We start from the raw sequence: 12,685 nt of genomic DNA, 5'->3' as shown, positions 1-12,685 counted from the left end.
TTTTGTTTGTTTGTTTACAGACTGAGTGACTTCCGCTTTGGGGCTCAGCTGCTGCCCCTCTGACAATGCCTTGGTTTTCAAACCCTCTGCACCCCGTACCTCCACCCCTGTCCAACCCCACCTGGCTCCTGTTACAGTCCCCCATCACACCATCCATGTACATCTAGAAATGCTAGTGCTCCAGAAACAGGAGTCGCTGTCGTTAGATGGCCATGTCACACAGCCTGCAAGGTGGCCACTCCTTACCAACCTCCCCTGGGAGGAACCTGTGTCTCAGAGCCGGCCTGGCTGCAACCCTGATTCACCCACGTCCCCGGCACTCCTGATCCTCTGCTTGCTTTATTGAGCGTAAAAGGTGACCTCCCCTTCAAAGACTGGAGGCTATTATCAGTTGTATGTACGCCTTTGAGTTCTGAGTGACGTCAGTATAACTGAAAATAGACCAGTTTTAATGTGTTTCATTAACACACGTCTTTATTCACATGATCCTGTCACTCCTGTTTGTAATAATCACATCTGTTCTGTCTTAATATTCTTTTTCGATGAAGTCTAAAGAACTTGTTTTTAACTAGATTTGAATTTTAAAAAAATGCGGCTTTATTACCCTGGTGAGTCTACGGAGCAGACTTCCAAAGAATCAGCCCACTTTGCTCTGATGTCCCTCGACAGTGTGGGCTTGGGGGCCGGGGGCTTCCAGTCTTTCTTCTAGACAGCTTCCCCTCGCATATCACAGAGGGGAGCGTGCCTTGGTGGCCGTGGAATGCCGCAGACAGCGACCCCTTCTGCACCCAGGCGGTGGCATGGCTGGTGCTAGGCAGACAGCAGCCACTGCATTCAGATAAGTAGGGTCGGGCGCCCTGAATTCCCCCCCTGGTGACGCAGAAGGAGAAGTGAGGGCCTCGTGAGGGCTGAGCCAGCGCTGGTGCGGATTTCTGGGAAAGCTCCCCCATCAGCCTCTAGCCCGGGAAGCAGCTTCCGGTGAGGAAAGATGATTAGAAGTGCAATGGCCCGGTGCCTTGGGACCCAGCCACACAGTCAGAGGTTGAGATGGACAGGGCTTTGCACTGCAGGCCCGAGTCCCACGGGCAGGGCGCCCTGGGTTCACACCCAACGGGCCTCCCCTTTTGGCCTCAGGGATTAGGGGTGTTCTGGAGCCTTCCACACACTTCTCAGAGCTCTTGAGGATGTCCTTAAAGTCCCTTTGGCTCTAGTGATGCATGTTTGTGACGTCCGACGACGAGCGGTTCTCCAGGAGAGAGATGAGCTAAAATGGCTTGTGCGTCAGCAGTTTGTGAGGATACAGAGCGCCTGGTTATGAAAACAGAGCAGCTGTGAGTGTGCATTTGGTTGTCTCTGGCTCCTCTGGTTAATCGCCCTGTGTTAGGCCCGGGTGTCCCCTGGGGGGCCGTGCAGGTGCTCTGCGGGTGGGTGACGGAGGTGTCTCGGGAAGCACTGTTAACCCAGCGGCCGTCCTGGTTTGGTTCCTTAAGTGCTCCTGGTTTTTCCCCTTTGGCCGATAAATGCCCCCAGTTAAGATCCGAGGACTCTTGCAAAGCACAGGTGTTGAGGGAAGGAAGACAGATTCCAGCAAGAGGAGCCTCTTTTTCTGGAGAGCTGCTGGGTGTTGAGAGCGTTGGAGAGCATTTTAGGAAAGTTTTATTTGGAGACCCAGCTTTAGAACTTACAGTACTCGGTGAACCTCATGACTGTGACGCCATCTACACATGTATTTTTATCCACTCCATTCTTTGTCTTTTTTAAATTGTTAAAACGATTTTTATCTTTGTTTGAAAGGCAGAGGGAGAGAGATAGGGCAGAGATCTTACACCTGCTGGTTTATTCCTCAGATGGCCAGGGCTGGGCCAGGTCACAGCTGGGGGCTCAGAACTCAATCCAGGACCCCACGTGGGTGGCAGAGACCCAAGTACTTGAGCTCACCTGCTGCCTCCCAGGGTGTGCATTAGCAGGAAGCTGGAATTGAGAGCGAACCTAGGACTTGAACCCAGATACTCAGATTTGGGATGTTAGTGCCCCAAGTCTTATCTGCTGCACCAAGCACCTGACCGTGTCCTCTACATCCTTAATGGGAAGTGACCTGCTGTTGGCCTCATGAGCTGCATGGAACCCACCCTGGGTGAGTTCCCTGGTGGCAACACCTAGCAAAGATAGTTTCTCTTGAGTTGATTCTGGTCACAAAACTGGCCTCTTTTTTGATGGCCTTGCTTCTACCCTGCAGAGAATGGGCTGACATAAGGCCCATCAGTCTTTAAAGAACAGGATCACAATGACACCTTGAAGCCTACAAGAAAGTGAGACTTTTTATGTGTTTGCTCGCGCTGCCAGATTATCTTAGAAAATCGAGGGATAGAAACATTTGGGGACCATGCAAAATAAGATGCTCTTTTCAGGATGTATTACTTAGTATGTCTTTTTTTTTTTTGACAGGCAGAGTGGACAGTAAGAGAGAGACAGAGAGAAAGGTCTTCCTTTGCCGTTGGTTCACCCTCCAATGGCCGCCGTGGCTGGCGTGCTGTGGCCGGTGCACCGCGTTGTTCCAAAGGCAGGAGCCAGGTGCTTCTCCTGGTCTCCCATGGGGTGCAGGGCCCAAGCACTTGGGCCATCCTCCACTGCACTCCCTGGCCACAGCAGAGAGCTGGCCTGGAAGAGGGGCAACTGGGACAGAATCCGGCGCCCCGACTGGTACTAGAACCCGGTGTGCCGGCGCCACAAGGCGGAGGATTAGCCTATTGAGCCACGACGCCAGCTGTATTACTTAGTATGTTGTAAAGTGGATGTCATGCACAAAGCTACATAAGATTTTTTATATGGAAGATACGTTCCATTAATATGCCATAAAATGCCGGCACTGCGGCTCACTAGGCTAATCCTCCGTCTGAGGCACCGGCACACCAGGTTCTAGTCCCGGTCGGGGCACCAGATTCTGTCCCGCTTGCTCTTCTTCCAGTCCAGCTCTCTGCTGTGGCCCGGGAGTGCAGTGGAGGATGGCCCAAGTGCTTGGGCCCTGCACCCGCATGGGAGACCAGGAGAAGCACCTGGCTTCTTCCATTGGATCAACGCGGTGCGCCAGCCGCAGCGGCCATTGTGGGGTGAACCAACGGAAGGAAGACCTTTCTCTCTGTCTCCCTCTCTCACTGTCTTCTCTGCCTGTCAAAAAAAAAAAATGCCATAAAATAAGAAATCATAGAATAAGAAAGCACACGGTGCCAGGCCCCAAGCAGACAGGATCTCTTCATTTCGAAGGACTCCCTGGCGTCTGTGTGTGCGTGAGGGCGTGCTCTGTGGGCTCAGCCTGAGCAGCCTGGCAGCCTGTGACCTTCCTGCACATTGTAAACATATTTGAACGCGACGTGCAGTTGTCTCTATTGTTGCAATCAGAAAGGATGCCAATGCCCTGCTTGGAGATGAACTGTCTTCTGTCTCTGGTGGCTTGAGCTGACAGCAGGTGCACTGTAAAAGCTTGCTCCATGAAAGGAGACCCAAGGCATTTTCAAAAACGGCTTGTGTCCAAAATAGAAGGAAAGAGGTCGCAAGGATGTGATGGTTTTGCCAACAGTGCCTCGTATCCTTTCCTTACGCACCAACTCCAGCCTGATGTGACCTCAGCAAACTGCAAAATAAAGACAGACGTTCTTGGCGCACACACACTCTGCCCAAGCAGCGCCTTGTGCACAATCTAGGATTGTAAAATGCGAGTCACCATCAGAGTTTGTTTAACCCCAGCAAGGGCATGTCACTCACAGGGGTCGCATGGGCCCGCTGGGCTTGACCAGGTGGGCACCTGGGTGCACCTTCAGTTGCCAGGGCGTGGGGAGGAAGTGGGTGGCTGTGGAGAGTGACTGGAGAAGTAGGACCTGAAAGCAGGACGCCCCTGGCCCCCTGAGGCTATGAGGGTCCCACGATGAGAGCTGGTCAGAGGGTGCGCTTTAGTCGCCTGTCCCCCTCTGAGCTTCCCTGTGGGCCCAGCAGCCTTCGTAGCGAACAAGCATCCGATGCTGCCTTTCTGTCATCCCTCCAAGCCCGTGACCAGAGCATCTCTGTGGCTCACCCGCGAGCAGTGAGGAAAACCCTGCGGGTTGTATGGGGAACTGCAGGGCTTGGGCCAGCCTGAACTAGGTCTTGCTTTATCACCTTGGCAGTTGCATTGCTTAGACTGGAATCCCCTCTGTGGTGACCAGAGGGTTATGGGTTTTTAAAGGCAGGTGGAGCTCACCCCGGGCTCCATCGGCAGAGAGCAGATCAGAAGGGGCGCCTCCGCGTGCGGCCCACTCACTGGATGTGTTCTTGGCTCCCTGTCTTCCAGGAGCCATCAACTTCCTGCGCTCTCTCCTGGAACCAGACCCTGTGAAGAGGCCCAATATCCAGCAAGCACTGGCGAATCGCTGGCTCAATGAGAATTACACAGGCAAAGTGCCCTGCAATGTCACCTACCCCAACAGGTGAGTGGGACGCCCTCTCGGGCCAGGTGGCACGCACCCTGTGAGCATGCGTGGTTCTAGACAGGAAGCTGGGCACCACTCCAGGACAAGCCGCACCATCTCCCGGCTGCCCTTCCCCCACGCTGCACCCCAACGTCCACACGTGGGCCCATCACAGCCCACAGGCCCATCACGGCGCAGGAGGGCAAGGATGGGTGGGGCCATCCCGTGTGGCCGTGTGGGGGACACCTGGCAGAGAGGAGTGGAGGCCAAAGTCCAGGCCACATGCCCCTGGCCACGCCTTGCTCAGAGGGGCACCTCTGTTTAGTTCATGGGAAAGGGACCATTTACACAGGTGTGTGTGGGATGTCTGTCAGTGTGTATGTGCCTATGTATGTCTCTGTGTGTGGATCTGCCTGTGTTTACATACATGTACATGTGTCTGTATATATATAAGTATTATGTGTTTGTGTTGATGAGTATATCTGTATGTAATTGTGTGTTTGAGTTTATGAGTATATGTGCATAAGTGTATGTTTTTCTATGAAGCGTATGTGAGTGTGTGTGAGTTTTTCTGGTTGTGACTACATTTACATATGAGTACATTGTGTGTGTGTGAGTATGTGTGTCTGGGTGTGCCTGCATTTAGTGTATGTATAAGTGTGTGTGTACACGTGAGTACGTGTGTCTAGTCTACCTGTGTTTACATAGGTATGTTTACGAATATGCGTGTATCTGTAAATGTGTGGCTGTATTTACGCGTGTGTATGTATGTGTGTGTGTGCTGTGTGTGTGGTACAACCATGATCTCAGCTGCCGATGACGTCATACAGAGTCCCGTGACGCTGCCAGACCACTCCTTCTGCTGCTCTGGGTCCCCTGCCTTGACGTGTTGGGGCCCAGGGAAGGGAGACGGGTGCTGTGGGCTTCAGGCTGCACCTCCCTGGGCCGCGCCGTGAGGGTCTCTGCTGGCTTCCATAAGGACGTCTCTTCCAGACAGGACCCCCGGGCCAGGGGCGCTGTGGCCCAGCTTCTCCCCGTGGCAGTGGGCCTACGGAAAGCACGCCCTGTCCCTCCGTGGTCCTCACCTGGTGCGCGGCCTCCTGTGCTGCCCAACCATGGGGCCTCTAGAACTCGTATGGCGAACACCTGGCTGCAGAACCTCTGGGCTTGGAACCCCTTTTCCTCTTCCTTCAGACTGAGGGGGCCCTGCACAACCGACCAGGCCCAGAGTGGGGATGAGAAAAGCCCCGATCAAGGGACGCACAGACGAGAGAGGGCGGGGGAGGAGGTGTCCTCCGGGGCCGTATTTTCAGGATGCCTGAGAAGGTGCAGAAACATTCCCCGAGGCTTACCCACAGGGCTGAGTTCTGGGGGGAGCAGTGAGAGCCGTCCAGGGTAGGGGTTCTCGCAGAACCCAAGGGGCTGCGGGCTCTGTATCCACACCCGTGGCCCTGGAGGTGTTGGCTTCTCTCCGTTGCCTTCTAGAATTCTAGCTTCTGGCTCATGGGGGTAATGGGAGCAAACCTGGGGGGACTTAGGTTACCCAAGGAACCTGGAAATAGAAGAGCTTTTCCACCAGCAACTCAGTTTTCTGAAACACACACCGGCTGAGACAGAAAGCAGAGCTGGGGGCCGTGCCTCCTGCCCAGGGCACCTGCCCAGGAACACAGCACACAGGTGCTCTGCTAAAGGAAGAGGCCCCGGGGGGATGTCTCCAGCTAACCGGCTGTGTCTTCACCCACAGACAGTCGTGACGTAACAGCTCGTTCTGTAGCATCCGCACACTGTTGTAGCCACGCTTTGGAGATTAAAACCTAAATTCAGATTCCTGTGCTGGTTTTGCCGGATTGGCCATTTCTGCATTTGGATTTGGTCAGAAGGGTGTGGGCTGCTTACGCAGCTGCGGGGGCTGTGAAAATGGTGACGCTCTTCTATCTTAAAGGAAGCATCAGTTCTGGGTCTTCTCTCTGTGGAAGACCCAGTGCATTCCCATTACACGAGAGGCAAATCCGTGGTCAGTTGTAGATCATGAAGCCAGATTTCTAAACTGCTGTGGGAGGCCCGTGTGGGTCACAATCCTTATTTTGAGAAAATACTTATTTTTATGGCGAGAAATAGATTTTTGACCATTTTCCTGTTTTGATAAAATGAAAAAGAATGTGCAACCAGAGAAGGGAATCTTTTTTTTCGTCTTAGAGTTTCGCAACAAAGCGAGCGCCAGATTTAAGTGCTTTTGGGTGTCGCTGATGTTTTCCTTTTGGGAAAAGAAAAAGTAGAAGTAAAAGCCATGGCTTTACACTACCCTCCTGGGGCATCAGCTGGGCCTCTGAGTCGATCCCCAACAGGCTGAGTGGCAAATAGCTTTCGAGGCCCATGTTTTGCAGTAAATGCCCGTGCTGGTCAGTCGGCAGGGGTTCGCTGGGTGCCTGGCTCTGCACCCCAGTCTAGGTGCGGATGTCTCTGCAGAGCCTAACTCCTGACTCCAGTGCCTCTTCCTGTCTCCCCACAGGGGTCCCAGGCAGCTCCCACCTCTCCAATCAGCACAGGTGCATGGGTAACACAGAACAGAATTAGACCAGAGGGGTTGAAAATGGATTTAATGTGATTTTACTTAGTTCCCATTATATGCAGTGTCCTGGAACATTTTACCATCCTCTGTGTTATTCCAGACACGCAGAGATGACACAGATTCACAATGATGGTGCAAAGCACCAAGTATGGCCAGCGTTGTAGGGTAGAGTTTCAGACACACATAACTGTCGGTCAGGAGTCAGCTGACCACCTGTGCTTTGGGAGGGCACCCCTGTATCAGATAACATCAGGCAGAAGTGGTGTTTCTGTTGCTCACCTCCCAGCCCTAGCCCTGCCCAGCGACTCACACCCTCTGGGGCACCTGCTCTTGGCAGAGGGTGTGGCCATTGTGTATCATTGTAGGCTGCTCTGGGGTTGGATCATGGGCGTGACCTGAGTGGTCAAGGGCTGGGTTATAGGCGTGACCTGATTGGCCAGGGGTTAGATCATGGGTGTGGTCTGATTGGACCAGGGGCAGGGCCGTACCCACACCAGAATTACTAGGTATTTTCCAACAGCCTGCACCTTCTGTGTTAAGTGTTTTCTCGAAAAAAAAATTTTTTTTTTGAGAGGCAGAGTTAGAGAGAAAAAGACCTTCCATCCACTGGTTCACTCCCCAGATGGGCACAGTGGTCAGGGCGGGGCCAGGCCAAAGGCAGGAGCCAGGAGCTTCATCTGAGTCTGCCAAGTGGACGCAGGGGCCCAAGCACTTGGGCCGCCTTCTGCTTTCCCAGGCAAATGGGCAGGGGGCTGAATCGGAAGTGAAGCAGCCGGGGCTCAAACCGACCCAGACATGGGATGCCGGGGCTGCAGGCAATGGCTTTTACCCGCTACACCGCAGCGCCGGCCCCCATTTCTCTTTTTTAAATAAACATGCTATTAACATTGTTTACACTCGTTTCAATCCCCTTCCCACTCATTATCTAGAGTTTGTAATTTGGTAGCAAACGAGAGAGAGGAAGGCTGGTTTCATTGTTTGCTGGCTGGGTCTGTTGTTTATGTTTTTGGACAGCACGTAGTCCAGTCTATGGGAGGGAGAGCCAACGCCCACGGATGGCGGACAGTGGTTGGTGGTTAGCTTTGTTCCTGGCACCCCTAGCCACTGGCCCTGTGACGGGGCAAGTGCGTCTCCTCGTCTTTGTAGCGATGGCGTCACAGCCAGGGCTTCTCTGGGCGTTGTGGTCCTCAGCCTCTCTGCAAAGGGCCCCCTCGGGGTCTCTCCTGAGGCACTTGGAGGGTTCTGATGACACCGCCCCCCAAGGCCACTGTGCTCTCTCCCTCAGCAACCTCGGCTGACGGCCAGTTCCCTGTCACCGCTCGGCGTGGCTCTAAGAGGCGGTGAGAGGGGAGGTGTGCACCCAGACCCAGCGCCAGGCTGCCCAGGTTTTAACTCTGGGACTGCCACTTTTTAAAGATTTTATTTGAGGGTCAGAGTTACAGACAGAGAGAGGGAAAGAGAAAAAGTCCTTCCATCCGCTGGTTTATTCCCCAAATGGCTGCAACGACTGGATCTGGGCCGATTTGAAGCCAGGAGCCAGGAACTTGTTTGGGTTCCCCCATGCAGGTGTAGGGGCCCAAGGACGTGGGCCATCTTACACTGCTGTCCCAAGCCATAGCAGAGAGCTGGATTGCAGAAGGAGCAGCTGGGACTCGAACCGCTGCCCATATGGGATGCCGGCACTGCAGGCGGCGGCTTAGCCCACCACGCCACAGCGCTGGCTCCTGAATGGTATTTCTCTGATGTTTTGTCCCAAGAAGCTTCCTTTCCCACCCAAGAGGGCAGGTTAAGTGTGGGCTCCGCCCACGGCAATGCACACGTTTTAAGGAAATAATGTCTAATTGTAAAGAAATCGGGGGACCTTGGGGAGCTGGAGTATGATCTGAGCGCTAGGGGATACTAGGGAGTTCATCGGTACAGCAGGGACAGGTGAAGGCCAGTCACACAGTTCCCACCACGCCTCTGTAATCGTGCAGGGGGCGGGGAGCGGGCCATGCCGCGGGGTCTCTGCCGCCGTGCCTCCGAGCCTCTCTGAAGCTGGAGAGGTGACGCGGTGTCTCCCCACCTGGCAGGATTTCTCTGGAAGACCTGAGCCCCAGCGTGGTGCTGCACATGACGGAGAAGCTGGGCTACAAGAACAGCGACGTGGTCAACACGGTGCTCTCCAACCGCGCCTGCCACATCCTCGCCGTCTACTTCCTCCTCAACAAGAAGCTGGAGCGCTACCTGTCGGGGGTAAGCCGGCCCCTGGAGGGAGCCTCTGCCCTCAGACCGCCCCTGGGCGACACTTGAGCCCAGCTGCTGCTTTCCTAACGGGAGCCTGAGTTTCCAGAATGCGGATAGAGTAGCAGCCGAACCCGCTGCTCGGGTGGTGCTTTTTGTCTTTGGTGTTTTTTTGAAATATTCTCCCACGGAGCGAAGCCCCAGCTAGCGTGGGAGGATGGGGGGGTGGGGTGGGGGCTTCAAGCCTCTTTTTCCTTCCGCTTCTCTGTTGTATTTTTATTTATTTATTTTTAAGATTTCTTTATTTATTTGAAAGAGTTAGACAAAGAAGGGACAGAGAGGTCTTCCTTATCACTGGTTCATTCCCCAGGTGGCCACAATCATTGGTGCTGGGCCTGGCCGGAGCCAGGAGCTTCTTCCAGGTCTCCCATGCGGGTGCAGGGGCCCTAGCACTTGGGCCATCCTCCACTGCTTTCCCAGGGCATGAGCAGAGAGCTGGACTGGAAGTGGAGCAGCCAGGACTTGAACCGGTGCCCATATGGGATGCTGGCACTGCAGGCAGAGGCCTAACCTACTACACCGTGACCCCATTGTCTTTTCAGTGTGCTGCCACCTCTTAGCTCTGTGGGGCATTGGGGATTTCATATTCATCTCTACAGGATGGCACACGAGGTGGGTGTTCGGCACAGTGGCTAAGACACGGCCCTTGTCAGGATGCCACGGTTTGACTCCTACTGCTACTCCTGATTCCAGTTTCTAGCAGATGTGCATCCTGGGAGGCAGCAAGAGATTTTTTTTCTCTTGGGTACCGCTTGGGAACCTGCTGTTCGTGTGGGGGACCTGTATGAATTCTAGGCTCCTGGATCTGCCCTGGCCCAACCCCAAATGTTGTAGGTATTTGGGGAGTGAACCAATGGATAGAAACTCTGTCTCTCTGCCTTTTTTTTTTTTTTTTAAGATTTATTTATTTATTTGAGGGCAGAGTTACAGAGAGGCAGAGAGAGAGAAAGAGAGAGATTGATCTTCCATCCTCTGGCTCATTCCCCACATTGCTGCAGTGGGCGGAGCTGTGCAGATCCGAAGCCAGGAGTCAGGAGCTTCTTCCAGGTCTCCCACATGACTGCAGGGGCCCAAGGACCTGGACCATCTTCTACTGCTTTCCCAGGCCATAGCAGAGAGCTGGATCGGAAGTGGAGCAGCCAGGACTCAAACTAGAGCCCATATGGGATGCTGGCACTGCAGGTGGCGGCTTTACCCATTATGCCACAGCGCCGGCCCCTCTCTTTGCCTTTTAATAAATTAAAAAGCGAAACAAAAGCATATGGTGCATGAGAAAGCCACTGCTTGAATTTACGCCCCCAGATTATAATAACAGGTTACCCCTCACTAGCTGGATCACGGCACCTTCCCTCCGACTGCGTGGGGAAGTTCCTGTCCTGTGTCCTGTGTGAGACACAGTGGGGGAGCCCCACCACATGGGGTGGATAGTGAAACCCTGATAACCCCGTCCCCATCCTCATCCCTGTGGACCTGGGTAAGGGGATCAGCACGCTTCCATATCTAGTTTTGACTTAATCATCTCTCTCCAAATGGACAACGGCTTAAAATAAATCCTGCAAAGAAACCTGGTGTCTCTTTTCTGTTGCTGTAACCAAATCGCACAGAAGGGATACTCTATATAGAAAAGGGGTTTGTTTGACTCACAGTTCTGGAAGTTCAGGAGCTTGGTGCTGGCACCTGTTCAGCTTCTGGTGAGGGCCTCCTGGCTGCGTCGGAACACGACAGAAGGCAGGAGAGAGCTCAGGAAGCCAAATGGATCATTTAAGAAAAGTTTTTAAAAAAATTCTTATTTATTTGAAGCACAGTGAGACAGAGACACAGACAGGGATCTCATTCGCCAGGTGCCTGCAGTAGCTAGGACTGGATCATGCTGAAGCCAGGAGCCTGGAGCTCAGTCCGGGTCTCCAGTGGGGGTGGCACGGACCCAAGCATGTGAGGCGTCACCTGCTGCCTCCCAGAATGGACATTAGCAGGAAGCTGGAAATGGGAGTAAAGCAGAGACTCAGACCCAGGCACTCTGGTAAGGGATGTAGCCCTCCCGAGTGGCACCTTAACTGCCAGGCCGTATGCCTGCCTTGTGAACTTCCACTCCCACGAGAACTAACTCCTTCTGGAATGATGCTAATCTGTTCATTGAGGGTAGAGTCCTCATGACCTAATGACCTCTCGTTAGACTTTGCCACTAGGCACTGGCAAATTAAGAATGAAGTTTCCAACACAAGACCTTTTGGGGGTGCTTGCAAACCATAGCAACTGCGTATAGAGCCGTGCGTTATTCTACATGCAGCTACTCCTGCTTCCGCTCTGAATGGGGGTGCTGATCAGATAGAACAGGAAGTCAGCCAGCGAAATACAGAATTGGCAGGAAGCCCATCTGAAACCCGATTATGTATCCACTTACGTGACCTTGGCCATGACCTTGATGCACCTTGAGATTGATCGTGTGTAATTGTCGCTGCTAGGAAGACATTTAGAATCTGCAACTTGAGGACAGACGTCTGGAGTTTTTTCAGGGCTATTCAAAGTCACGTGACAACACAACGTGTCACGAAATTTCACCAAATAACAGGTTTAGAAACCTTTTCTGGAGTATGGCATTGTGGCATACTGGGTTAAGCCACCACCTGAGACGCTGGCATCCCCTATGGGTACCAGTTCATGTCCCGGCTGCTCCACTTCTGATCCATCTCCCTGCTAATGTGCCTGGGAAAGCAGTGCAGGATGGCCCCAGTCCTTGGGCCCCTGTACCCAAGTGCGAGACCCAGAAGAAGCTCCTGGCTCCTGACCTCGGCCTGGCCCACCCCCTGCCATTGCAGCCATTTAGAGAATGAACAAACAGACAATCTCTATTTTCTGCCCCTCTTCCTCTTTAATTCTTTCTAATAAATAAACAAATTTCTTTGGGGTGGGGGACTCTTCTGAGATTTCCACATTAGGGTAAGAGGTGAAAATCCACCTGCAGGTGGGGTAATGATGTTCTCCCTTCCGTGGCAGAAATGCCCAAAATAACACCCAGAAGACAAGATGGTCAGGGTGTGTCTCCTGTTAGCAAATAGGTTTGGGAGATGTATAGAAAACATTGATGAGTATTTGAAAAAGCTTGATAGGAGGTTTGTTAAACTGTCGGGCGGAAGTACAGATGTTTCCAAGCTGACTCAGCGTTGGCTGTGTGCTCGATTTTGCTTCAGCAAGAAATTATCCCCAGAATTCTGTTTTTCTTGGTGAGCCACCAAAGGAAAGCTGCACGTGAGAAATGTTCTCAGCCGGAAAAGATTTTGAAAATAAGAACAGTGTCCTGGGAAAATGTGCTTTGTGTAAGCTGTGATGGGGCAGACATGTAGCTGGGAGGCTGGGTTTCAGAGGTGCTGTCCCTGTCACCGTGTCAGTCTTTGGA

General features: G+C 53.1%; 1 protein-coding gene across 2 annotated transcripts in view; it reads left to right on the top strand.

The window, feature by feature from the left end:
* HUNK (hormonally up-regulated Neu-associated kinase) overlaps positions 1-12,685 on the top strand; it is a 108,321-nt gene that overhangs the window by 77,043 nt on the left and 18,593 nt on the right. For both annotated transcript variants that reach the window (XM_051859488.3, XM_051859489.3), the window contains exons 6-7: positions 4,322-4,457; positions 9,081-9,243. In XM_051859488.3, coding sequence (XP_051715448.3) covers positions 4,322-4,457; positions 9,081-9,243 — 299 coding nt within the window. The remainder of the gene's footprint in view (positions 1-4,321; positions 4,458-9,080; positions 9,244-12,685) is intronic.

The sequence above is a fragment of the Oryctolagus cuniculus genome, chromosome 4 (genome assembly GCF_051225735.1).
Source record: "Oryctolagus cuniculus isolate XC-2025 breed Fujian yellow rabbit chromosome 4, ASM5122573v1, whole genome shotgun sequence".
NCBI lineage: Eukaryota > Metazoa > Chordata > Mammalia > Lagomorpha > Leporidae > Oryctolagus > Oryctolagus cuniculus.
The sequence above is the reverse complement of the archived record's forward strand: the minus strand, read 5'-3'. Positions and strand labels throughout refer to the sequence as shown.